The 27,954-nt window shown below is 40.1% G+C and overlaps 1 protein-coding gene across 2 annotated transcripts in view; it reads right to left on the reverse strand.

Annotated features, from left to right (window-relative positions):
• TENT4B (terminal nucleotidyltransferase 4B) overlaps positions 1-15,249 on the reverse strand; it is a 71,622-nt gene extending 56,373 nt beyond the window's left edge. For both annotated transcript variants that reach the window (XM_063112111.1, XM_063112110.1), the window contains exon 1: positions 14,407-15,249. In XM_063112111.1, the coding sequence (XP_062968181.1) occupies positions 14,407-15,029 (623 nt within the window). In that variant the 5' untranslated portion in view covers positions 15,030-15,249. The remainder of the gene's footprint in view (positions 1-14,406) is intronic.
• Positions 15,250-27,954: the final 12,705 nt, after the last annotated feature.

Below are 27,954 nucleotides of genomic sequence, written 5' to 3' on the forward strand. Positions count from 1 at the left end.
TATGAAGAAAACTCGAAAATCAATGAAAGAAATGAAGATCTAAATAAATGGAGAGAGATTCCATGTACATGGATAGGAAGAATCAATATTGTCAAGATGTCATTTCTTTCCAACTTGATCTACAAATTCAACACAATCCCAATAAAAAATGCAGAAGATATTTTGTGGATATTGACAAACTGATTCTAAAATTTATATGGTAAGGCAAAATACCAGAAGAACCAACACAATACTGAAGGACAATAACATCAGAGGACTAATACTACCTGACTTCAAGACCTAATATAAAGCTAAAATAATCAAGAAAGTATGGTGTTGGTGAAAAAATAGACAAATAGATCAATGGAACTGAACAGACAGCCCAGAAACAGACCTATTAAAAAAATACAGTCAACTCATCTTTGCAAAGGAGCAAAAGCAATTCAGTACAGAATGGATAGTCTTTCCAGCAAATGGTGTTAGAACAAGTAGACATCCACATGAAAAAAAGAAGAACCTACACACAAATCTTACGCCTTTCACAAACATTAACACAAAATGAATCACAGAACTAAATGTAAAACACAAAACTATAAAACTCCTAGAAGATAACCTAAGAGAAAATCTAGGAGACCTCGGGTTTGGTGATAACTTTTTAGACACAATACCAAAAGCACAATCCATGAAAGTAAGAAGTGATAAGTTGGACTGTACTAAAATTAAAAACTTCTGCTCTGCAAAAAGACATTGTTAAAGAGAACAAAAAGGTAAGCAACCGTCTGGGAGAAAATATTTGTAAAACATATCTGATAAAGGACTGGTATCCAAAATATAAAAAGAACTCTTTTTAAAGAAAAGAAAGAAAACAAAGAACTCTTAAAACTCAACGGCAAGAAAAAAACCCAATTAAAAAGTAGGCAAAAGTTCAGAACAGACACTTAGCCAAATAAAATAGATGCATAGCAAATAAGCAGATAAAAAAATGCTCAACATCATATGTCATTATTGCAAATCAAAATGAGATATCACTAAACATCTATTAGGATGGTGAAAAGCCAAAAACACTAACACCACCAAATGCTGAGAAGGCTGTGGAGCCACAGGAAATCCCGTTTACTGCTGGTGGGAATGCAAACGTACAGCCACTTTGGAAGACAGTTTGGCAGTTTTTTACAAAGCGAAACATGCTCTTAACATACAATCCAGCAATCATGCTCCTTTGGTATTTATCCAAATGAGCTAAAAACATGTCCACACAAAAACCTGCACATGGAGATATATAACAGCTTTATGCATAATTGCCAAAAAGCAACCAAGATGTTCTTCAGTGGGTAACTGAATAAACTGAACTGTGGCTGATCTATACAATGGAGTATTACTCAGTTGCTAAACTGAAATGAGCTATCAAGCCATTTCAGGAATCTTAAACGCATTATATTTTACTAAGTGAAAAGGAGCCAATGTGAAAAGGTTACATACTGAATGATTCCAACTATATGACAGTCTGGAAAAGGCAAAACTATGGAGACAATAAAAGGATCAGTGGTTGCCAGGAGTTTGGCAAGATGGAGAGGGATCAATAGATGAAGCAAAAGCAATTTTTAGGGCTGTGAAACTATTCTGAATGATACTACAACAGTGAAAACATGTCATTATACATTTGCCAAAATCCATAGCATCTACCACACCAAGAGTGAACTTATGGACTTTAGTTAATATTAATTTATCAACATTTGGCTGATCAGTTATAACAAATGTACCACACTAACTCATCTTAATTATGTTAAAAATAGGGGAAACTGGTGGCAAGGGATATGGAAACTGTAATTTCTGCTCAATTATTCCATAAACCTAAAACTGCTAATAATAATAATAATAATAAATTCTATTAAAATATATATGCCTTGGAGAGGAAAAACAGAGGAAGAGCTCCTTCAGAATAGCAAAGTCCATGTCTGGGGGGAAAAAAAGACACAACATTCACAATAATCCCTTGAACTCATTAAGATAAGTGAACAGATATGATGTTGATGGGTGGGGGAGGGGAAGAGGGAGGGGGAAAGGAGGAATTGGTAAAGGGACACGAAAATCAACTACACTGTATATTGATAAATTAAAATAAAAAAGAAATAAAGAAATAAAAAAAGGAAAGAAAGAAAAGTCCATGTCTATGTCCGTCTTGCCCAGGTCTCAGAGACAGCATTGCCTACTGACCTCCCCAGAAGGGGTTACTGCAAACCCCTAAGATAGGGGCGGCGTTGGTGGTATAGTGGTGAGCATAGCTGCCTTCCAAACCCCTAAGATAGGTGAAGCCAAACTATAACCTACAGGCTGGATTCAGCTCATCTTCATGGAACCTTCCTTTACAGAAGCCATATTACCCTTTCTTTACACAGCTGCTACCATGCTTTCCACACCATTTTTACATGTAAATAGTGGCTTTTAAAATAAATGTTTAATTGGGGGAAAAAAAAATCACTTGACAAATTCACTCCCAGTAGGATATCTTCTATACCGCTGTATGGGTTCCATTAGCCTGAGGGCAGAAATGATTCACACTAAGGTTAAGAATATTAGCACAAGATGAAGAAATATTATCCAAGTTTAATTTCAAGGAACAATAAATGTGCTACTCCTAGTTAAGACTGTGAGAACTTTGACTCCTGGGCAGAGGCTCACAGGTCATAGGTCGTCCACCGTGGTTCCCTTCAGCTACCACAAGCTGAAAGCAAAAGCCAGGCACGGCTGGGGCAAAGAGCTCCCCTGATAATCCCAGCCACTGACCAAAAGTTCTCTACAGGAAGAATTAACTTCCCTTTCCACATACACACAGTAGCAGTCTTCCCAAAGCCCACTTCGGCTTCCTGAAGCCCACCTTGTTTCTCCACTTGCGGATGACAGCTCACTAACAGAGCCAGTTATAAATTAAATCTCCTTTCTCATTCGTTAGCTTCATTTCCCTCTAAGAACTCTACCCTCAAGATAGCCAAATAGCTGAGGAGAGAATGTTTCTCCTTTTATAAGCATTCCAGATAGTAAATGAAAAGGATAAAAAGAATTAGAATATCATAAGTTTAGAATCCTAATAATAAATTAATAAACACAGGCAATGATCATTAATGGCTACTAATATCACAAAAAGAAAGATATTCAGACATGCGTCTTCTGAGAGAAGCATGCACCACCATCTATGACGTATTCTTTCAAAAGAAAATCTAAAGTCTCTAGATTTAATTACAAATTACAGAAAATACAGGGACTCAAAGGAACATATTAAACTGACACCACAGGAATGCAATCAGCAAAATCAAGAGAATAGGAAACTCTACAGGAAAAAATAACCTGGTTTCTACAACAAATAATTTGTGGTAGGAAGAGAACAGATGGCAGAGAAACCTATAAATTAAAAGATTTAAAATGCATTTTATCCAAGAGCAATGAAAGAACCTCATTTGGATTATAATTTGAATAAACAGTTAAAAAACTTATGGGATAATTGGGGAAATATAAACACTGGATGTCTGATACAACTAAGGGATTTTTGTTAATTTATTTAGGTATGATAATGGTATTGATTATGGTTTCTTTTTAATTCCTCATCTAAAGACAGACACAGAAATATTTATATGAAATTATGTGACACGGAATTTGCCTCAAAATAAAGTGACATGGGAATGGGTTGGGGTACAGGTGAAGTAAGTTTGGCCATGAGTTGATAACTGTTCAAACTACATGGTAAGTACAGGGAGGCTCATTACTATATTCTATTTCTGTATTATGTTTGTAATTTTCCAGGATATAAAAGGTTTAAGGAAATGAATTGGGGTACTTTGAGATCTCAAAATTCCTTTGAGAGAGGTCAACCATCACAGTAGCTGGTAAATCCTGTTCACCATCTATCTCAATTATGCTAAATACTATACATTCAATCTCTCCCTTTAGAGATCATCATTTTAAACAAATATAATCAGTTTTTCCTTTCCAAACCTCCACAATCTAACCAATCTTTCGAAACATTAGCAGAAATTTCTATCTTCTGAAATTTTGCCCCCACCTCACTAGTCAAAAGCAACTTCTTCACCTTATGCATTGTCTAACCAACCAGACCATAATTTCCTAGAAGGCAAGGAATATGTTTTACTGTCTGCTTCCCACAGAAAGCCTAGCACAGTGCTTTCCACTGAGCAGATGCAACCAAAAAATGTGTGAATCATAGACAAGTCGCAAAACCAACAAGTGATAAAAATACCAAAAGCAGAGGACAAGTTTAAAAATTCTATAGGTCATAAACAATGGATAAACAAACTGTGGTAGATCTATGCAGTGGTATATGACTCAGCATTAGAAAGTAATAAACTGCTAGTACAAACAACAATATGGAAGAGTCTCTGAAACATCATGCCAAAAAAAGGTCAGGCACAAAAGACATAGTATACATAATTCCATTTATATGAAATCCTAGAAAAGGCAAAAGTGGTTGCTTAGGACAAGGCATGGAGTAAAGGGACCAACTGTAAAAGGCATGAGGGTGCTTTCTGGGGTCATGGAAATGTTCTGTATTTTCATTTGCCAAAAGAAATCTAACTATATAACTAAAGCTGGTGAGTTTTATTATATGTGAATTATACCCTAATAAAACTATTATAAAACATAAAATTAAAATTTTAAATTGTGTATATGTCTAACCAGACAGACCAAGAGTTCTTATAAATTAGTTAAAAGACAAATATCTCCAAAAGAAAAATGAGCAAAAGAAATAAGCAATTCAAAATATAAACAAACAGTAACTAATGAATGTAAAGATATATGCAGAGTAAATCAGTAAAATACTATAAAATTGGCAAGAATTTTTCTTCTGTATTGGTTTTTGTTTTTAATTAGAATATTTAGCACTGGTGAGAGTTTAGGAAAACTGGGATTTTTATACACTGCTGATGTAAAAGTAAATGTAAAGGGCCTAATCTTTCCACATGGAAATTTAGCAAAAGCTCTACAAAATGTAAGTAGCCTCCACTTCTAAAACTCTATCCTTAAGAAATAATGATGTGCCAAGACAATTCAATGGAGAAAGAATAGTCTTTTCAACAAATAGTTCTGGAACAACTGGATTCCCACAGGCAAAGGAATGAAGTTGGACCCATACCTCAACCATATACAAAAGTGAACTCAACATGGACCAAAAACCTAAATGTAAGAGCTAAAACCATAAAACTCACAGAAGGAAACAGTACACACATAAATCTTTATGATTTTGGATTAGGCAATGGTTTCTTAGATATGACACCTAAAAGCACAAGCAACCAAAGAAAAAGACAAACTGAAATGATTAAAAAAAAAAACAAACACCAAAAAAACCTTTATGCTTTAAAGGACACTATCAAAGAAAGAAAAGACAACCCACAGAATGGGAGAAAATATCTCCAAATCATCTATCTGACAAGGGGCTAGTACCTAGAATATAAAGAACTCTTATAGCTCAATAATAAAATGATAAATAGCCCAATTAAAAAATGGTCAAAGAATATGAATAGATATTTCTCCAAAGAAGATATACATATGGCCAAAAAGCACATGTAAAAATGTTCAACATCATTAGTCAATAGGGAAATCAAAATCAAAATCACAACGAGACACTACTTTGTACCCACTAGTGTGGCTATAATCACAAAGACATCTAATAAAAAGTGTGGACAAGAATGTGGAGAAAGTGGAAACTTCATACATTGCTAGTGGAAAAGTAAAATGTTGGAAAAACTTTGGGAAACATTTTCGCAGTTACTCAAAATGTTAAACATAGAGTTACCATAAGACCTAACAATTCCACTCCTAGGTATATACCCAAGACAAATGAAAATACGTTCACACAAAAACTTGTACATGAATGTCCACAGCAGCAATAGTCATAATAGCCAAAATGTAGAAACAACCTAAACATCCATCAACAGGTGAATGGATAAACAAAATGTAGTATATACACACAATGGAATATTCAGCCATAAAAAGGAATGAAGCACTGATACATGCTACAACATGGATGAACCTTGAAAACATTATGCTAAGTGGAAATGCCAGGTACAAAAGGCTATAAACTGTATGATTCCATTTATATCAAAGGTCCACAATAAACAAATCCATAGAGACAGATTGGTTGCCAGGGTTGGGGTTGGAGGGATGTGAGGGAATGGTGTGTGATAATGGGTATGTAGTTTCTTTCTGGGGTGATGAAAATGTTCTGGAATTAGTTGTGATGGTTGTACAACCTTGTAATATACTAAAAGCACTGAACTGTACACTTTAAAAGGTTAATTTTATGGTGTGTGAATTATATCTCAATAAAAATAAATAGAAAAATAAAAGAAATAATCTTGTCTTGGACAAAGGCTCAGCTAAAAGCACATCTTTTATAAAAAAAAAACTAGAAACAAATTAAATGTTCAATAGGGAACTGGTGAAATAAATTAAGGTACATTCAACCAATGAAATATCATGTACACACGTAGTACATACACAGGGTCATACTAAAATAACAAGATACTAAGAATGCTATAGAAATATATTTGATATGAAAAGATGTTTGGGGCCGGCCCGTGGCTCACTCGGTAGAGTGCGGTGCTGATAACACCAAGGCCCCGGGTTCGGATCCCATATACGGATGGCCGGTTCGCTCACTGGCTGAGCGTGGTGCTGACACCAAGTCAAGGGTTAAGATCCCCTTACCGGTCATCTTTAAAAAAAAAAAAAAAAAAAGAAAAGATGTTTGTCATATTAATAAAAATTTTTTAAGTCAAAAAAGTATTCCCACATATTCTGATGCCCTTCTCTCAAAGAAGAAAATAATCTTAGACTAAAAACCAGTTCTAACTTCTGGCCTCCAGACTGTGAAAGAATAAATTTCTGTTAAGAAAAAAAAAAAATATTCTTTAAATTGGAACAAAATGTTAACAGTAGTTATATCCTAGCACTGGTATTATAGGGTATTTTTCTTTCTTTGGGTTAACTGTATTTTCTAAATTTCTGACAACTATCATTTATTAGTAGTAGAATATAAAATATATGTTGATTCTAAAAATAAATATTCTTAAAGGACAGTGGTATCAACACCCAATACAAACAAGAAAATATAGTGTAAATAACTAACTTCAAGGAATAAAGACGTTACAATTTTAAGCCTCATCACTAACACTTTATTAAATCCAAATTACCGGAAATTAACTTTTGTTTTTGGTTTTCTTTTTGGTGGCTGGCTGGTACAGGGATCTGAATGAACCCTTGACCTTGGTGTGAAATTAACTTTTAAAACTCCACACCAATAATCTTAATGGATTCTTATTCTTGATTAGACAGCAATTTACAATTTACAATTTTAGGGCAGATTTTTTGGGGGGTGGGGGAGGGCAGCTGGCCAGTACAGGGATCTGAACCCTTCCCTTCAATGTTATAACACAGCACTCCAACCAGCTGAACAAACCGGCCAGCCCATAGATTTGGAGATATTCTAGACAGTCTTAAGATATTTTTCAGATACAAAAATACTGTAAAACAAACAGAATTTTACCACTACCACCACCATCAACCACAGAGTTTAGTCCCCAAAATGTAGCCAAGCCAACAGAAAATAAAGTATACTTATGACACACAAAAGGACAAAAACTCTCAATTTTGAAATCAACTCAGCAGTTATACTTTTATATGTTTGCAGAAAACAAAAGATCTACTGCATGCTAATGACTAGTTTCTAAGAAAAGCAACATGTAAAAGAAACACCAAAAAGTACCTCAAAGACAAAGAAAAAGTAAAATGATACTGTTAAGAGTAAAACCAAAGTAAAACTTGAAAATTAAGGCCTTTTAAGTCACAATTTTACTTAGAGATTTCTTTTTTTTTTCTCCCCTGCCCCCTCCCACGAGATTTCTAATTGACAAAAATTCTCAAATATTGCCAAAAATTTTTATAAAATTAGATGGGGTTATTTATGAGAAGGTCAATATGATAAAAGCACAGTGAGCTGACACTACACATATTAGAATGGCTAAAGTGAAAAACAGTGATGACACCAAATGCTGGCGAGTATGCAGAGAAACTGCTTCTCTCATACACTGCTGATAGGAATGGAATATGATACAGCCACTCTAGAAAACAGTTTAGCAGTTTCTTTAAAAACTAACCACATACTTAACATGTGACCCAGCACTTTGGGGCATTTATCCCAACAAAATGAAAACTTACGTTCACATAAAAATATGTACATGAATGTTTAGAGCAGCTTTACATGTCATAGCCAGAAACTGAAAACAACCCTTCTAGACTACTCTTCAACAGGTGAACAAATTGTGGGTCATCCATACTATGGTATACCACTCAAAAATAAAAAGGAGGGCTGGCTGGTTAGCTCAGTTGGTTGGAGCACAGCTTTATAACAACAAGGTTCAGGGTTCAGATCCCTGTAGAAGCCAGCTGCCAAAAAAAAAAAAAAAAAAAGTCACGGTGGGAGGAAAAAAGTCAAAGTTATATACTGTATATTTCCATTTATATAACATTCTCAAAATAACAAAATTACAGTGATGGAGAACAGATTAGTGGTTGTTGGGGTTAGGGATGAGAAGGGTGTCTTTAAGGTGATAGACTAGTTCTGTAGTTTGGTTGTGTGGTGGTTACACAAATCTACACGTGATAAAATTTCACAGAACTACACAAACACACACAATTAAATACATGTGAACCTGGTAAAATCTAAAAAAGGCTATGGATTATAACAATGCCAAGTTCCCATTAGGTGAAGCTGGGTGAATGGAACATCAGATCTCTGTACTATTTTTTGCAGCTTCCTATAAATCTGGAATTATTTCAAAATAAAAAGTTAAGTAAAAACAAAACTAGGGAGGTTTTGGTGATGGGGAGCAATAATCAGCTACAATGTATATCGACAAAATAAAATTAAAAAAAAAAAAAAAAAAAACTAGATGGGACAATGTATGAAGAGGTTAGTATGATAAATGAAAAAGGTTTAGCACAGCATTTGAAATGTGGTAATAAAGGCTTCCATTTTATTGAGCACTTTAAGTCAACTAATTTGAAAACAGAGGTTTCTGCACTAAATATATACAACTATTTCAGCAGAAAGCATGACTTGAGCTGATATTCCTGAGTTTAGTTACCACAGACTACATGAAATCTCTCGTGCACATAGTAGGATTTTTCACAGACTTAAAACTGTTCAAGTGAATAAGGAATCAGTTCACCACATAAATAGCTCTACGTTCAATTTTTTTTCCAAAATCTTTAACTCAAATTTCCATGTGGCCCAAAGTTCTTAGTAACAAGTCTTTTACATCATCAAATAACTTATCAGATAGAAATAAATGTACTACCCGTGGTTCCAAATTAATGTAAAGTCTAGCTCAAGTCCATCCTCAACTTCAACATAATCTCCTACAAAAAATAATCACATGTAGTCTTAAAAATGGTAAAACGAATTTGAAGCCTTTCTAGCGTTCTGCAGCAGGTGAGTCCCCAGCAAATATTCCTTTTTTTTTTTTAAATAAATCTTTTTTTATTTTTGGATGTGAGACTTTTGAAATTACTTTTGATTTTTTTTTTCCTTTTTTGGGGGGGGGGAGGGGGGAGTCTAGCCAGCACAGGGAACTGAACCTTTGATCCTTAGCAAATATTCTGAGGGGTAGAAAGAACATTCTACTGGCTATCCTCTGAATTCCTCAGGAGGCTCTGAGCTATCCAGTCAGCTCTGTAGGAAGCAGCAAAAGACTAGCTGCTAGTAACTCTTCAAAAAAAGCATCCTCTTTGGCCTACAGCACCTTCAAGATTACTCTATACCTATGTGTGTGAAAGTGATTAATACAGTCTCTAGTGTCGTGGGTGTGATCCTGAAATAGTCTCCTCCACTAAATTTTACTCTAACAGAGTCAACAAAAGAGAGAACAGAAAGCTATGTGAAATCATACAACAGCCTGCTTTTCTATTTTCCACAGAAAAAGCAACTTTAATTTTTCTCAGCTTCAGCAGGTATAAAAATACCTACCGCTGCCATCATGTCTACACCATTCCTGTGATATACAGGTTTTGTGGGAACCAACAAGAGAGACAACCATCTGACCAGTCCAGTATCTGCAAAGGAGACCTTAAATTCTCTTTCCACGGACTGTTCTGGACTCCTACCACTAGGACTCATGAGTAGCAGTTTGTGGAAGAAGTTGAGATGTAAGACCATCTCATATACAACGAGCAGAATTTTTCCAACACGATCCCCACCCCCTGCCCCTGCCTTAGACTTTTTCTAGTATCTCTTTCCAATCCTATCTTTCCTATGATGTACTAAACCTTTCGTGTGAACACAAAGTAAATTACAAAAAGTCATTCACTGTTTCCTTTTGCTTTTCAAGAGCTAAAAACTTAATGGGGGATGTTAAAGAGTCCCTGCACTGAAATGCCAATGATTCTGACGATGACACTGTTCACACGTCACAGATTCTGGATAGAAGATGAAAGCTGCATCATGAAAGTAACTTAGTTTACCACACTATTCTCAATTTTGGGAAATTCTCAACATGAACTACACTGTTAATATATCTACATTATAGAAAACTTAATGTCTTCCTTAAGACACATTTAAGTACCCAAAACAGTAAAATTCAATAACCTGAAGGTCCCAGTTCACATCTGCAAATGTACAGAAATTAAACTTAGCACAAAGCACTTAGAATAAAGGCTCTAAATTCTTTCATACTCAACCTATGTTAATCTTCCCGATCACTTTGGAGCCCAGCAGTTAACACCAATTCCACTGATGATATTTTATAGAAATAAGCCATAATGCCAACGCTGAAGAAAAACACCAGCATCTTGGGCTTACTGCGATACAGTAAACAATGTGCACTAGATAGATATTTTATAGAAATAAGCCATAATGCCAACGCTGAAGAAAAACACCAGCATCTTGGGCTTACTGCGATACAGTAAACAATGTGCACTAGATAATGGCACATGAGAGGGTACTGCCCCACTACAGTAAAGAGCACTACTATCTCAGCCCCCAAATCTCAACTCCCTGCTAGACATTTCCACCTAAATATCGCCATATCTTCTGCCCCAAATGAACAGTCCTTCTACTTCTAACCCTTATTTTCAATAATAACAACATTTCCCAAGTCATTCAAGTTGAAAGATGGAGTGTGATTATTAAATCCACTGAGTCAGAATTCCCTTCATTCTTACCCTGTAATACCTCTCACATTCATTCTTCTTTCCCATCCCCATTTCCAACATCCTAGTTCAAGAAATTATTCCTTATACCCAGGTTTCCCAATGAGGTCTTCTTGATGACCCCCCACAGCCATATTCACTCTAAAACATTATTCTGAACAAGTTATCCAACCCTAAAAAAAGCATCTACAGATCTGGCAGCTCAGTCAACACAAACCTATCCTCTTGAGCTTGGACAAACACCAAGCACCTCTACAAGAAGTTTCTAGACACAAGGGCTCAGAACTAAGGGCTCCGAATCTCTGAAAGCTGCCTGTATTTGCTACTTTTTGCTATCCCTTCTTCATGGTAATCTACAACAAAATCTTTGAAAAGAAAAGGGCTTATTTAGCTCATCTTCATGGACAAGCAGAAGGAACAGACTGCATCCTACAACATAGTCAGCCCTGTAGGGGAATAAAGCCCAAGAAAAAGAAAAAGTGGAAGCAACTTAAAAAAAAAAAAAAAAAAATTAAAAGGAAAGCAAACTCCCTGGGCTTGTGTGTACATGGGGAAGAAGTGTGGGATGGTGAGCCCAGGGGAGTTTCATTTTGAAAGAAGATTATGAAGACTTTAGGATGAAATCCAAATATCTTACTCTACATTAAAGACATTTCCATCTAGTGGGTAAGAGGGAACATATATATAAAAGGAAAGTTAAACATAAGTGAGCTATTCCAAAAACATGAAGCATGTACTTAAAGAGTTCAGAGGAGGAATCAAAAATATCAAGAACCTGGGCAACAGAAGTCAGGATTTTGAAATGTATCTCAAAGGACCGTTCAGGGAATAAGTCAACCAGTTTGGCTGAAGCAGAGAACATTGAACGATAAGAGAGCTGGGAGAGGGTATACAGCTGTCCAATAGTTCTAATCCACTTTCCACATGCTGTTTTGGTCCCATCTCCCTGTCTGGACTGTTAAGTCAGAGGCCAAGGACCACCACAATTGTTAACCTGTTAGCTAAGTATCGGTCAAATCCTAACAACTAAGAAAACATTGGTAATGGTTTTACTACATTTAATCTCAGAATATCAAAACATTGAAGTGCACTCTGAATTCAGATATTTGAACTACTCATATTAAAAATAGCATAACTTTCTTAAAAAGTTAAGAAACAAGGATCCATAAATCAAAACAACAGTTTTTAAGCACCCAGATGCTCTTACAAAAACATTTTAAGAAATTGTTTAATACATTCTTCAAAACTAGGAAGTTTCATAATTGGAAGGGGGATAAAAATTCAAACTGCTGACACCCTCTAAAGGAGGAGGCAAAAGAATGCAAAATCTGATGAAGTGATAAGCAGTTCTGAAACAGGTTTACAATCAGTTTTTAAACAGTAAACCCCCTGGGAAATAAAAATTCCTCTCCTAATCCCTTTGAGCACAATATAATATTTGAATCAGGAACAAGAACATCTTGCTTGAACCTTTTACAGTATCTTCTACTAGCAAGTAGAGAGGACAATTTTTTAATCTATCAAAAAAAGAGATGACCAGAATTTTGAATTTATAATGTATCTTTTAGACACACATGCAAAAAGTCTTCAGTAAAATGAAACTATAGAAAACTACAAGGTTTTAGTTGACAGTGATTACTTAACCGGAGCTTATTCCTGTGAAATGAAACTACCAGAAGCCCTCAGTTTCAATTTGCTTGTCACTAAACCACAGGTTTATGCTTAGACTTGGAAATGATAACAGGATGGAACCACAAGGCTTTAAAAATGATGACCATGGAGAGCGCCCTTGAAGCTTCGCAACAGAGGACTCAACCTTAAAGGGTTCCTCTCTGCAAAGTGAAGGCAGGTTTGGCATGTACCCTTGCACCAATCCTAAAACGCTTAACTGCACTGTCCATAAAAGGTGGGAGTTGTAATAGTAGCATATAGCAGACACCAGCCCACTAGAAGCAGATGGAACCCACCAACTCATTTTACCCAGACCTTCCAAAAAAGGTACACAGAACTCTCTCCGTGCCAAAGCAGGACAGATCTGAATGGGTGAATCTAAGAAAAGACTCACATGGGATTACTAATTGGTGATTTCACTTGTCTACTGTAGTTCTCAATGTAAAAGGACTGAAAAATGAAAAGCAATTTTAAAGCTGGTTCACACAAAATATGGTACTGAAAGCTTTATTTTACAAAAAAGACTCAGTAACCTATTCAAGCACAGGGTCTCTTCCAGAAGGGAAATCTAGCTGGAAACATTCCCTGCTTATGTACATAATTCACTAGGGGTCAGGTAAGATTCCATTTTGTAAGAGCTGAACTTTAAACAGAAGTCACTAGTTGTGCAACATTCACTCATTAGCATACAGTTACCCCCTAGAATGAAAAGCACTGGCTGCCTTTGCCAGTATGACAACTTTACAGTGAGAAGCTGGAACCGTGGACCATGAACTCCTGGAAAGTTCTATCACGGCTTCAAAAGAAGAGCTCACCACCTTCACCAGCCTTAAACTTAGCTGTCACTCCTCCATTCCTCCCTCCCCACAAACAAGGCATCGCTAATACAGAAAAAATTTTTAAATAAAAAAAATAAAAAGATGGGCCAAAGGGTCAAGAGCAGGCAATGCCTTACAGGGCTGACACGATTCCTGTCTGGGATTGGGGGAAGGGGAGGAGCGTTCTGGATGTTTCTATTCTTGGCAAGGAAAGCACCTCCAAGTCCTGTACCATCAGAAGACACTAACACACGAATGTTCTCAGGAAATGAATGATATGCCCATGCTAAGCGATCTCATCTTGGGGTGTGATGATGGGGACAAAGGTATGGAGAGCTGGAGGAGATCAGGGGAAGGTTTCTTTGCCTAAGGGGGATGGGAGAAAAGAGTGGATGGATAAAGGGGGGTCCCGGGAAGGTGTGGATGTTTAAGAGGGAGGGAAGGAAGGTGTGGATGACTAAGGGAGGTGAGAGGAGGGTGTGCATGTCTGAGCGGACATCCAAATAAGACGTGGACGTCCAGAGAAGATATGGACCCTCCAAGGGGAGTGGGGAAAGGTGTGGACGGCTGAGAATGGGGGGAGACGGCCATCAGCCCCTGCCAAGCAGCAGCGACTGCAGGCCATGGGAGGTGGCCTCTCCGGGGGTCCCTCTAAACTCCCTCTGTGGGCGTCTGCCTTGCTGCGTGTGTGCACTGGCCAGGCCGCAGGGTCAGCACTCACCCCACGACTCCCTGGTGGTAGTTCCTCCGCTTCCACGGGGTCCCGCTGTACACGCCCCCGCTGCTGCCGTCGGCCCGGCCACCCCCCGCGGCCCGCCCTCCGCTGGGCTGCAGCAGGCTGTAGTTGAGTCCGTAGGTACTGGCCTTGTTGTCGCGCTTCCTCTTGTTGCTGCTGCCCGAGGCCGGGTCAGCGGGCTCGGCGGCGGGGACGGCGGCAGAGGGGTGCGGGGACGAGGGTGCCGAGGGGGACGAGGAGGCCGAGGGACCCGCGGCAGCCCGGCGGGCCCAGGCCGCGGGCTGGTGGTGGTTGTTGTTGTTGTTGGTCGTCTCTAGAGGCAGGAAGTCCCGCTGCTCTGCAGGCAGCGCGTGGCCGCCCAGCAGGCGTTCCCCGGAGCGGTACATGCCAGCCGGGGCCGGGGCCGCGCCGCCGGGGCTGCCGGTGCTGCTGCCGCTCCCGCCGGTGGACGTGCTGCTGCCGCCGCCGCCGCTCGCGCCGCCGCTGCTATGACAGTGGTGGTTGAAGTAGAGGTTCCTCAGCCCCTGGGTCGTCTCCCAGATCTGCATCCACAGACTGTTGGACGGTCCGAGCTGCTCTGGCTGGAACCAGGCGATCCTCGGATCCATCAAACGGCGGCGGCCGCTGCCCCCGCCCCTCCCGGCCGCCCGCAGGGCCGCCGCCGCCTCAGGCGCACGCCCGGCCTCGGCGGCTGCTGCTGCTGCTGCTGTTGCTGCTGCCGCCGCCGCTGCTACTGCTCGGGGCCCGCCGCAGGCGGCGCGGTAGCGCAGGGAGCCGGGCCGGCGCCGGCGGCGTCGCTCCCGCCCTCGGGGGCTGCGCGGGCCCTCCCCCTCCCTCCGCCCCTCCGCCGAGCCCCTGTCACCGGGCTCCCCGTGCAAATGGCGGCGGGGACGGCTCCGGAGAAGGGCGATCGGCGGCGACGGCGGCAGCGGCAGCGGCGGCAGCGGCGGCGGCAGGACGCGCCTGCTCCGTAGCGTCCTCGCTCCTCCAGCCCCGGGGCGGGGCCTCCGCCGGCTCCGCCCCACTCGCTCCGCCCCCTCGCCCCCGCCCCGCCCTCCAGCGATCGCCCCGCCCCCGCCCCGCCGCGCAGCGTCCCGGCACCCCCGGAGGCCGTGCTGTGCGTCACAGAGGCCGCGGTACGACGTGATGGGGCCCGTAACCGCCCAGCCCAACCGTCCCCGCGCCGGCTGCGGACGGGGCGGCATGTACCTGGTCGTCTGAGTGCCTCTGACGCGCGCGCCGCCGCGCGGCCTCGGCTTCCTGGTCGCTGTGATCGGGTGAGGCCCCACGAGGTGGCCGCCAGCTCCGCCGAGAATGGATTGTGGGAGGTGCCGCCCCGCCCCTTGTCCCCTCCCCCACCCTGCGCCTTCCCGCACCCCTGCGTTCTCTCGATCCCTCCCGCGACTCATCTCCTGCCTGTTTTCTGGTTCTGTGGGGACACTCCCCGAGGGGAGGAGATGCGCCCCACCCCCCTCCCCAGCGTGCTCCCAGGGACCGTTCCTGCATGCAGGCGGCTCTGGTCCCTCCCGGGCTCCCTGCGCCGCCCCGCCCTACTGCGTTCGGACCGGGGTGGGAGAGGCGCAGGTCTTGGCAGAGTATCCTCTCGCCCCACCCCGAGACCAGAGAAACCTGTGCCCACCCGCACAACTGGACGCGCATCTTCCTTCCCGTGGTGGAGGTCACTAACCCTGAGTGTGTAAGCTATGAGCTCAAAACTACATTCACAACAAAACCCACTGCACAGATACGCATAAGCACGCACAGATGCACAGGCAAAGAGAAGCAGACACGCAGCTGCTCAGCGTGTAAAGAAACCTTGCTTGCCCTAAGGTGCACCAACAATCTTAGAACACGCTTCTTAATTCAGAATTGGTTTTTTAAAAAACCCAAAACCTTTTAAGCCTAAAATGAGGATCATATTGTTAGCATCAGTAGAGATTTTCCGCAAGGTGGTCATTTGCATATCTTTCCAATCCCTGTGATAAAATTAAGACCAAGGGAAAGGGAATATTACATATTTTAAATCATCAAGAGAAAAAATAAGTGAACACATTCACGTGTGTCCTTTAAGAGTGGTCAAAAGTCCAGAACGAGTGTCTGATGACTGACTTTGGCCTTCTATTTTGGGAGCTCAATATCCTGGAAAGTTTTTCTGGCAAATGATGAAAAACTACTTATCAAAGAATGAAGCATTGTCCTGTCTTTTTTCTTGCTAAGAGAATAACATGACCATAAGTTTGGAAAACACACAGAAATCCTTCAGAATTTAGGTACATTCTATTTGTTTGATTATTGTTGCTTTACTAGAAGTGTTAAAAGTTTTCATAGATGAAAATTGCTGTATAGTAAGAATTACATAACTAAGAAAAATGAATAGTGGTATTTTTTATCCTATTCACACTGACAAGCAAACATAAAATATTGTATAGAAACAGGTTTCGGGCCGAGCCCGTGGCGCACTTGGTAGAGTGCTGCGCTGGGAGCGCGGCAACGCTCCCGCTGCGGGTTCGGATCCTATATAGGACTGACCAGTGCACTCACTGGCTGAGTGCCGGTCACGAAAAAACGACAAAAAAAAAAGAAACAGGTTTCATTTGGTGACTTCAAATTTGTTTTAAAAATTCAAACGATTGGTAAGGGGCAACAATAATCAACCACAATGTATATCGACAAAATAAAAGTTAAAAAAAAAAAAATTCAAACGAGAAAAATAGGAAGTCCCAAAAAGTAAACGTGATAATGTCCTGCTATCCAAAAATACCCACTGTAAAGGCTGTTAAACATTCTTCCAGAAATCTCTCCATGCACGTATACATGTCAAAATACAGGTATATATCTAGTTTCTTTTTAAATATTTATTCAGATATCCAGGAACACAGTAAATATCATATCTAAGAAAAAAAGCAGGTATTCAAAATTAGTAACAGTGCATGTCAGAAATTGACATTTGTTATATTTGAGTGCTCAGTTCTTCAGGCAAATGTTAAGAGCTACTAAAGTATTGGCAAAATGATCAAATGAGTTAACATGCATAAAAGTACTTTGCCAACTGTAAAGTGTGGGCTGAAAGGCAAGGCATTACTGTTCTCATTCACCAGCAGGGAATGCTGACTGGTTAGCTCTGTAACTTATCCATGTTTCCAGGCATTCAGCAAATCTTGGTTAAGTGTCTATTATCGGTGGAGAACTGAGCTAATTGCTTTAGAGGAGATAAATAAGCATCCAGTGCCTTTGGCTGCCTTCCATGAATTTACGGTCTGGTTGGGGAGGCAAAAAGATAAATATTTAAATTCAGATTGCAATTCATCAATTCAACAAATATATCTTGAGCAATTATTATATGCCAGATTCTGGGGACACAGCAATGAACAATGCTGATAAGGTCCCTGCCTTCATGGACCTTGTATTCCAGTGGGGAAAGCAAGCATATAAAGTCAGACCGTGGTAAATGCTATGAGGAAAAGGAAAGCAGGCCAAAATAACAGTGATAGTATGCTATTTTTAGATGGGCTAATCAGGGAAGGCTGCTCTGAGGAAGTGATATTTGAGCAGAGACTTAAGTGAGGGAGTGGGCCATGACTGTCTAAGGAATGATCCATTAGACAGAGGGAATAGCGAGCACAAAGGCCGAGGCAGGAATATGCTTTGTGTGCAAGATAAGGCAATGTGATTGAGTGTTGAATGTGTGCCATGGTTTAGAATCGTAAAGTACGCCTTCTGGAAGGTTCCTTAAAGATCATCCAGCCCAAAGTAAAAGTTAGGTATTTCACGTACACAAAAATATGTTTACTTTTCTCCACAAATCTGCAATGTTTTGTCTCAAAATAATCCACTCAGCATCCAAAGAGGTAGATTATACTAAGTTCAATAAGCAATTTTAATTACTAGACCTTTTCATTTTGCTATTTAGAACAAAAGAACAGACATTGGGAATTACATTCTTCAAAATCATCTGCTTTAAATTGATGATCCAAGAGACAGAGCTATCACAAACCCAGACATTTTCCTCCATAATCTAGTGTCTTATCCATTCTCAATATTCTTGTTCTTAGAGGAGGAAATGCTGAGTTGATGGTCTTAACTTGCAAGATTTACTGCAACACCAAGGTTGTACAGAGTGAAAACTGAGTGGGGAAATGAGAAGAAAATGACCCAAGAATTGCACAAATTTAAATATGTTTTCATTGATTTATTAACTTGAGTAAAACAGAAGGGGAATTGCGCATGCAAACTATTATTTGGCATTATTAATAATTGTCATAACTAAATCTTAGTGTGTCATTAAATTACTCCACTCTGAAGTTAATAAGAACCATGAATAATAGTTAGTCATTAGTATTTCCATGTTTAGGTTATGAAGCATTTGTTTCAGGTATTAATAATCTTAGACCTAGGCCCCATTTACAAACTATCCCTTTTTTGCACAAAATATACATCATTGTTCCATGTTATTTTTCTCCCTCATAAACACAAAGAGGATTTCAAGTAGGAAAATATTTTTCAATGAGATTTTAAAATAATAAGCAATGTGGAAGCTTGTATCTTAATCAGACAGCCAAAATTCCTTCTATTCCTACTGTTGTAGAAATAAAACTGCTCAGGTGGCATGTGGGGTCTTTGGTGTATGTATGTGTTTATAATAATTAATTTTATTAATTATTATTTTATTAACTATTATAAACTTGATACAGTTAATGTATAATAGTTAATTTTATTATAAAGTTAACTATTATAATAATAGTTGTTTTATATAAAGTCAATTTTATAATAGTTAATTTTATTAGGTATTTAAACTATTATCAACTTGACTGGGACACAGGGTGTCCTGATTAGACGTTATGTCTGGGTATGTCTGTGAGGGTGTTTCTGAATGAGATTAAGCACCTGAATCAGTGACTGAGTAAAGCAGAGTGCCCTACCCAATATGATTTGGCATCATCCAGTCCCGTCATCCAATATGTTGAGGGCCTGAATACAACAAAAAAGCAGAGAAAGGGGGAATTTGCTGTCTCTGCCTGACTGCTTGAGCTGGGGCAATAGTCCTGCACTCAACTGGGACTTACCCCATCAAGCCTCCAGTTCTCAGAACTACATCACCAGCTTTCCTGGGTCTGCAGATTGCAGATGATGGATTGAGACTTCTCGGCTTCCATAACCACGTGAGTCAGTTCCTTATAATAAATCATAGATGATGATACAGAGATAGAGACATACATAGAGATAGATTTAGAGATAGATAGAGACAGAGAGATCAATGATATTAGTTTTGTTTCTTTGGAGATCCCTGACTAATACAGTGCGCGCACGCGTCCGTGCGTGTGTGTGTGTGTGTGTGTGTGTGTGTGTGTGTGTGTGTGTGTGTGTGTTTTAAAAGCTTTATTGAGCCAGCCTGTGGCTCACTCGGGAATGCAGTGCTGATAACACCAAGGCCACAGGTTTGGATCCCACATAGGGATGGCCGGTTAGCTCGCTTGGGAGAGTGTGGTGCTGACAACACCAAGTCAAGGGCTAAGATCCCCTTACTGATCATCTTTTTTTTAAAAAAAAAAAAAAAGGATTTATTGGGGGAGGGATGGAGAGATGTTGGTCAAAGTAGAAAGTTTCAGTTGAACAGAAGGAATAAGTTTGTGAGATCTATTGCACAACATGGTGAATATAGCTGATAATAATGTCTCATGGATTTCAAAATTGCTAAGAGAAAGACTTTAAATGTTTGCACCGCAAAAAAAAAGTTTGTGAAGTGATGAATATGTTAGCCATAATGTATACATATATCAAAACATCACATTAAACCCCATAAATATATATAATTATTGTCAAAAATTGTTTTAAAAAGAGCTCATTGAGGTATAACTTACATACTATAAAATTCACCCACTTTAAGTGTACAATTCAATGGTTTTTTGTGAATTTACAGAGTTGGGCAACCATCACTACAATCCAATTTTAGAGTATGTCCATGCCCAAAAAGATCTTTAAAGCCCATTTGTAGTTAGTCCCTTTTCCCAGCCCTAGTCCCAGGCAGCCACTAATCTACTTTCTATCTCTATAGATTTGCCTTTTCCGGATAATCTCTGTTTTGAGTGGTGTTTCTTGATTATGTACTTGACCATGGTGGGCACTAAAGCGCCTGCAGAAAATTGCTGGCCCAGCCTAATGACAGTGAAAAAAAACTACTACCAGAATGAGTGCATTTTCTCATAGTTTTTGACCAATGTGTAAAAAGTCCAGACATTTTTCAGATCCAGGTTTCCATAAGGTGATTAAGGCAGTTCCTTCTACCATCTTTCCTATTAATAGAGGAAGTAGTGCCCTTAGCCAGGGACATACAAAGCAAGTGATGGTCTCTGGGCAGCTACACTGGAGAGAGAGGCCAGAAACCCAGCCAAGACCCAATACCTGAATAGCGCTGTGCATTTTACCATTTCTTTCTCACTCATCGCTACCTGGGAGACTGTGCATAAGGGAGAAGACTCTACACAAGGTGGTTTGCCTTAGAAGGTGCTCACCAACACCTGCTATGACACCTGTCATTAAACAGTCCAAGCAGGAAATTTGTTTCTAAAGACAAATCTTACTAATCGTCAGAGACTCACTCCAGAATATTCTCTTGCCAGAGATGCATAGCTTGAAATGCGGTCCAGGCTTTATGCCTAGGAAACAAGTATGATCTTCCTGTTCCTCCCACATTCAAATGACCCCCAGACCTTCTCTATTTTACCTCCAGAACGTAAGGTGTTTTAGTCTGTTTCTGTTGCTTATAACAAAATACCTGTACCTGGGTAATTTGTAAGAAAGCGAAATTAACTGCTCACACTTTTGGAGGCTGAGAAGTCCAAAGTCCAAGGAACACATTTGGTGAAGGCCTTGGTGGTGGTGATAGTAATCCAGGGGTCTCACATGGCAGAAAATGGCAGAGCAGAAAGAGAGACTAACCTCCTCCTTCACTCCCCTTTTAAAGCTCTTCAAACCATGCCCATGACCACCACTTTTAATCCATTCACTATGGCATGGTCCTGTAATCTAATCACCTCTTCAAGGCCCCATCTTTCAGTTACCATAATAGGATTTCCCACCCTCTTAACACTGTTACAGTGGGAGTCAAGTTTGGGGGGACACTCAATCCAAAGCATATAGTAAACACATTCATTGTTCTCAACTCCCACCCTATCTGCCTAGTTCTTGCCTAAGAACTACCTCTCCAGCCCTTGGTCTGGGAGTGTCCACACATTACCCATTCCAACCTCCTCACAGCACTCAGGGTGAACTTTTAAAAAATACAAATTTTACAATGGCAATTTCCTTACAGTGTATAATAAAATCAATCTTTAGATTTTTTCTGCCAAAACCCATTCCTGTCACTGTCCACCATATCTCAGTAAATGGTGACCCCATTCTTCAAGTGGCCCAGGACAAAATTCTTGACATTACCCATAACATTTCTCATTCTCTCCCACCACACATCCAATCCACCATTGATGCTGCAGAGCTTTTAGACAATAGTTGCCTACTTACCAGGAAATGCACCAATACCGCTTTGGGCCCAAACACTATTGTTTCTTGCTGAGATTATTAAGACTGGTCTCCTTGCTTCCACCCAAGCCTCCTTTCAATCTGTTCTCATCCTCGAAACAAAGTGATCCTTTGCAAAGGTGTATTAGTCTGTTTTGTGTTGCTATAACAGAATACCTGAGACTGGGTAATGTATAAAGAACAGGTTTATTTGGCTTACGATTGTGGGACAGCTGCATCTGACACAGGCCTCAGGCTGCTTCTACTCATGGCAGAAAGTGGCAGGCAGCAGCAAGTACAAGCAGATCACATGGTGAGAGGAAGCAAGAGAGACAGATAGGAGGTGCCAGGTCCTTTAAACAACCAGCTCTTGTGGGAACTAATAGAGAGAGATCTCACTCAGGCCCCCACCCCCAGCGAGAGCATTAATCCATTCATGAGAGATCCACCCCATGACTCAAACAGCTCCCAACACTGCCACATTGGGGATCGGATTTCCACATGAGTTTTGGTGGGGACAACATGTCAAAACTCTACCAAAAGGTGAGCCAAACTGTTTCCCCACTGCCCCAAATTTCCCAATCTGCATCTCATTCAGAGATCCTTAGCATATCCACAAGGCCCTATCAGGTCCAACCCAATCTCCTCTCTAGCCTCGTGTCCTGCTACCTGATCACTGTTCTCTAGCCACATGGGTCTCCTCACTGTCTCCTCATAGAACTCTCCAGCATGCTCATGAGTTAGGGCCTGTGCATTTGCAGTCCTCTTCTTCTGGCCATCTGTGTGGCTCCTTCATCTCCCTCAGGTCACTGCTCAAAAGTTGCAGCCCCAAGAGGCCTTCCCTGACTACTCTACACTCCTACAATAACACTCCTTCATGTCTGCTCCATTTGTTCAACTTTATCATTCTGCTTTAGCACTTATTTCCAGTACCCACCATATACTTATTTGTCTATTCATTTGTTGTCTGTCTTCCCCCACTAGAGTGTATGGTCCAAGGGAACAGGGGCTGGGTTTGCATGACAGACAGACTCTAAAATGACACTTCCATGATCCCCACTTTTTGGTGTTCACATCTTTGTGTAATTTCCTCCCCTTCATGTGGATGGGACCTGTGACTTGCTTCTAACCAATAGAATATGACAAAGTGATGAGATCATTCCTGTGATTATGTTACATTATATAAACCTCCGCCTTGCTAGCAGACACACTCTCACTCTCCTGCTGGCCTAGAAGAAGCAAGCTGCCATTTGTTCCCAGTGTCTGGGAACTGAGGGCCTCTGGCCAACAGCTATTAAAAAACAAAGCCCTCAGTCCTATCGTCACAAGGAAGTGAATTCTCCCAATGACTGGAGTGGGCTCAGAAGCAAATTCTTCTCCAGTTGAGCCTCCAGCTGAGAACACAGCCCTGCTGACACCTGAATGGCAGCCTGGCAAGAACCTGAGGCAGGTAACTCAGTGAAGCAGTGCACAGACTCTTAACTCACAGAAACTGAAAGATAATAAGTGTGTGTTGCTTTAAGCTGCTAAGTTTGTGGTAATTTGTTATGCAGCAATACAAAAGTAATACGGTTTGTTCTGTTCATTGCTCTATCTTGAGTACTTAGAATAGGATCCAGCATACATTAGGTGCTGAGTAAATATTTGTTGAATGAATATATTGTTATGGAAAAACAAAAAAAAAGAGCAAAGTGGACAGCAGTGTTATAATCTGCTACTAGTTGTGTGTGTGTGTGTGTGTGTGTGTGTGTGTGTGTGTGTGTGTGTGTGTATCTTCATAATTGTAGAACATCTCTAGAAGTGTATACAAGAAAGTGAAAGAAGTCTGGGGAGGGAAACTGGAGAATTAGAAATCCATGAAGAAGGAGACTTTCACTTTATACCCCCTGAACTATTTGGATTATTTTTTTATTCAATAAGTGTATCACTTACACACACACACACACACGCACACACCAAAACAAAGCCCCATGCGACTTCAAATTTTAAAGGTTTCCAAATAAAATTACTTTTTAGCACCTACTCCTTTACTCAGTGTTCTGCCTTCTCCTTCCAAGAAACATCCTAGTCTGTTACCATTTCCACCTGATCCCCTCCAGAATGTTTTGCAGCCAGCATCTTCAACAAAAGAATAGCTACAGACAGAATTAAATATGTTTTGAACTACTTGCACATTGTGCTTTCACTGCCTCACAAAGAAGCAGAAAGGCAAATTTTGTTTTCAGACGGGTAAAGCCAAGCCACCAGGGCCTTTTTGAAGGTAAAATGCAAAGCAAATGGTGCCAAGCTTTTCCCCTATTGTTAGTGTGTAACCAGCTAACATATTTCATTCAAGAAAAATATGAATAATACACCTAGTCTGGCCAAAATAATCAGGGTGAAGGAGCCATTTCCATATTTGTTTGGCTGATAGGAAAAAATCTAACTGAAAATTTGCAGGCTGAGGATAAATGGACAGAACTCATTACATAGCAAGAAAAACTGAGTCAGAGAGTACAGTATAAAGCTCTGAAAGGCCACACACCTAGTGCCAGAAATGGAAGCTGCCAAGGTTATCACAGACAAACCCTGTCACCTCATACTAGTGGAATAATTTCAAATTTATAGCCCCTGATCTGTTTTGAAACTAGCCTACATAACCAACTTAAGATACAGTGAAAGTCATTTCTCTTAGGCTACAGAGAATATTTGAGACAGTGAGTAGAATGTTCTTGTGATCACATCTTACTTACCCTCAGCAATTAGTCAGGGACTATGACCACCACCAACACAAGATTATTAGCCTTACTGATGGCCAATTAGCTCAGTTGGTTAGAACATGGTGTTGATAAAACCAAGGTCCAGGGTTTGGTCAGTGTACTGGCCAGCTTCCCAAAAAGAAGAAAGAAAAAAAAAAAAAAGAAAAAAATTATTAACCTTGTTCAAAGTTCTAAACACACAACCATAATAAATGTTCAATGATTAATCAACATCTGTGAATTGATGGGTGAAAAGCAGTGAGTCAAAAGACATCTCCATCTACTTAAATTGTAATTTGGAATGTGTTTGTATGTGTGTGTGTGTGTGTGTGTAAAACATTACAATTCTCACAGGCTACATCTGCTTGATTATTCAATCTGTTCAAACCACACATTTTGCCAATCATGACTTTCACTCCTAGGAAGATCAAAAGCTATGTTCAGTCTCTTGGCCAAAATGACATTCTTTCCAAGAAATGTCTGGATACTTGTTTAAATAGCTGAACTTGCCATTCATACATTTATTCAGTCATTTATTCTACCAACATTTAACACTGGGGTACAAAGAGGTGTAAGTCAGACCTTACAGTCCACTGTGTCCATGGATGTGTGGGTTTGTTTTCTAATCAATACGTCATCATAATCAAACCCTTTTTCAATTGGCTGGAATGCAAACTCCTGAAGGACAGGCCAAGCCTGAAAGATGCATCACTCAAATGAGAAACCTGGAGCCCCTGAAGCAGAGTGTCCTGGTGACATATCCTCAGATTCCCAAGTGATGAGAAGAAGGGGAAAAAAGTGATCAAGAAGTATTATGGATTGAATTGTGTCCCCCCAAAAGTTTAATGTTCTGGAGGCTTGGTCCCCTCCGTGACAGTGTTAAGAGGGTGGGAAATCCTATTGTGGTAGTTGAAAGATGGAGCCTTGTAGAGGTGTTTGGATTGTGAGGACTGCACCCTTATGAATGAATTGAGCCATTCTTAGAATAATGGGAGTGGTTCTGGTGGCTTTTAAAAGAGAGTGAATGAGCAGGTTAATCTCTCTCCCTGCTCTGCCATTTTCTGCCATGTGAGATCCCTGTGTCACTGAAGCCACCACCAAGGAAGACTCTAACCAGGTGTTCCCTGGACTTTGGACTTCCCAGCCTCTGAAACTGTAAGCAATAAATTTTGTTTTCTTACAAATCACCCAGTTCCATGTATTTTGTTATAAGCAACAGAAATGGACTAACAGAAAGAATCTACCTCAACATGTTTAAAAAGCAAAAATTGCACATTCCTCTCCTTCCTACTTCTAATAGTACTATGGACACATGTAATAACCACTTCCATTCTAAAATTGTTCAAATTCATTTCACACTGTGATTAGGTAGTTGAGAAAATTTGACTCCAGTGGAAATTTATGTTCATTGATAATATTATATGACCTATAGCTCATTTTCTCAAATGACTGTGAATTAAACGTCTTGCCACCAAATATGAGAGACCCCAAAATAGTTTTATTAATTTATAAGGAAATGAAATTTATTTCTTATATTTTATTTCTTTCACAGCCATTTCAATCCATGAGACAGGAAAGAAGCAAAAGGAAATGAAAAGTGAATAAGAAAGTTACTTGAAACATCCTCGTAGAATTGGACAAGCTCTCATGTAATACCGCACAATGGGTTACAAGGGTCAGAAAGGAAGGATAAGGAATTCACTCATGAAATGTCACACAAACATGTGGAAGAAGATCAACTTTAAGCAAACATTAAAATTAGGTACCTTTTTTGTGTCTATCGGATTGACAAAAATTAAGTGGTGTGATGATACCTGGTTCGATGAGGGTAAGGGAGACTTGTTCACTCTGTGTGGAAGTATAAAGTGGAGCAAAAGCTGTGGAGGACCATCTTGGTCCTATCTATCAAGTTTAAAATTGTGTGTCCTCAGACTCAGTTTATTAGTCTGCTTGGGCTGCCATAACAAGTCATTGTGCCATAACACAGGCCGAATGACTTAACAGAAATTTATTTCTCACAGTCTGGAGGCTGGAAGTCCAAGATCCAGATGCCAGCAGGGTTGGTTTCTGGCGAGGCCTCTCTTCCTGGCTTGTAGATGGCCACCTTCTCATAGGGTCTTCATATAGCCTCTTCTCTGTGCACCTGCAGGGGGTGGGGAAGAGTTGCAAGGAGAGAAAAAGGAGAGATCTCTGGTGTCTTATTCTCTTCTTTATAAGGACGCCACCCCTATCAGATTAGGGCCCCACTTTTATAATGTCATTTAACTTTAATTATTTCCCTAAATACCCTGTCTCCAAATACAGCCACATTGGGGGTTAGGGCTTCAACACATGAATTTGGGGACAACATAATTCTGTCCATAATGCCAGAAAATTGAGTTTTAAGAATTTATTCTACATATATGTTTGCGAGTGTGCACAAAGATCTTTATATAAGAATGTTTAAAGTTGTATTGTCTGCAGCAGCCAAGAACTGTAAACAACCTAAACATCCACCAAGAGGTGACTAAACAAATAAAGATACATTCAGTCAATAAAATACTATTATACAGACATTAAAATGAATGAGCCAGCACTAAACATGTTGACATGTTTATTTTTATTTTTTGGTGAATGAATCCCCAGAGCCTATCCAAGTAATCATTAAGTTGATCCCCCTGACAGATGCAGAAATGAGGCACAGTTTGGATAAGCAAGTTCCTATACTCTTTATACCTGTCTCTCCTGGATTAAAACATAGTTTTGCAAACTAGGATGTACTACTCTGATTTTCCAGTATCTCATTTCATCTCATTCCTGTCAGGCAAGAACTTATCAATTGGCTTTTCACCTACAATTTCACATGCAGTTCAGAGAGTATTTCCATCCACACACTCATGGGTTGGGTCTCAAAAATTAGCCTTGAAGTTAGTTTTTTGGATCTCAGAACACCCCAGTAGTTTTGATTTTTAGAGTGAAAGATGTCTCTCTTGAATTTCCTTCTCATGTAATTGTCAATGACTTTTGTGTCAAGTGAGAGAGTGCCAGCCAGCATATTTTTTCACTGATTTTTTAAATAGTTTTTTTTTTCAGTTCAAACAGCTGTATTGCTCTGATCCAAAGTGAATCTAAATGTAATTTAACTCAGCATCGAATTAATTATTATTAAATAGAGATTTGGGATGACTTAAGCAATTTTTGATTCTATAGAAGGAAACTAGTTTGTAAATGGAAGCAAGAATTATATTCTAGCCTAAGGGAAGAAATCTAAGATAATCACCCTGCACATTAAGAAGCACTACTT

The sequence above is a fragment of the Cynocephalus volans genome, chromosome 10 (genome assembly GCF_027409185.1).
Source record: "Cynocephalus volans isolate mCynVol1 chromosome 10, mCynVol1.pri, whole genome shotgun sequence".
Classification (NCBI taxonomy): Eukaryota; Metazoa; Chordata; class Mammalia; order Dermoptera; family Cynocephalidae; genus Cynocephalus; species Cynocephalus volans.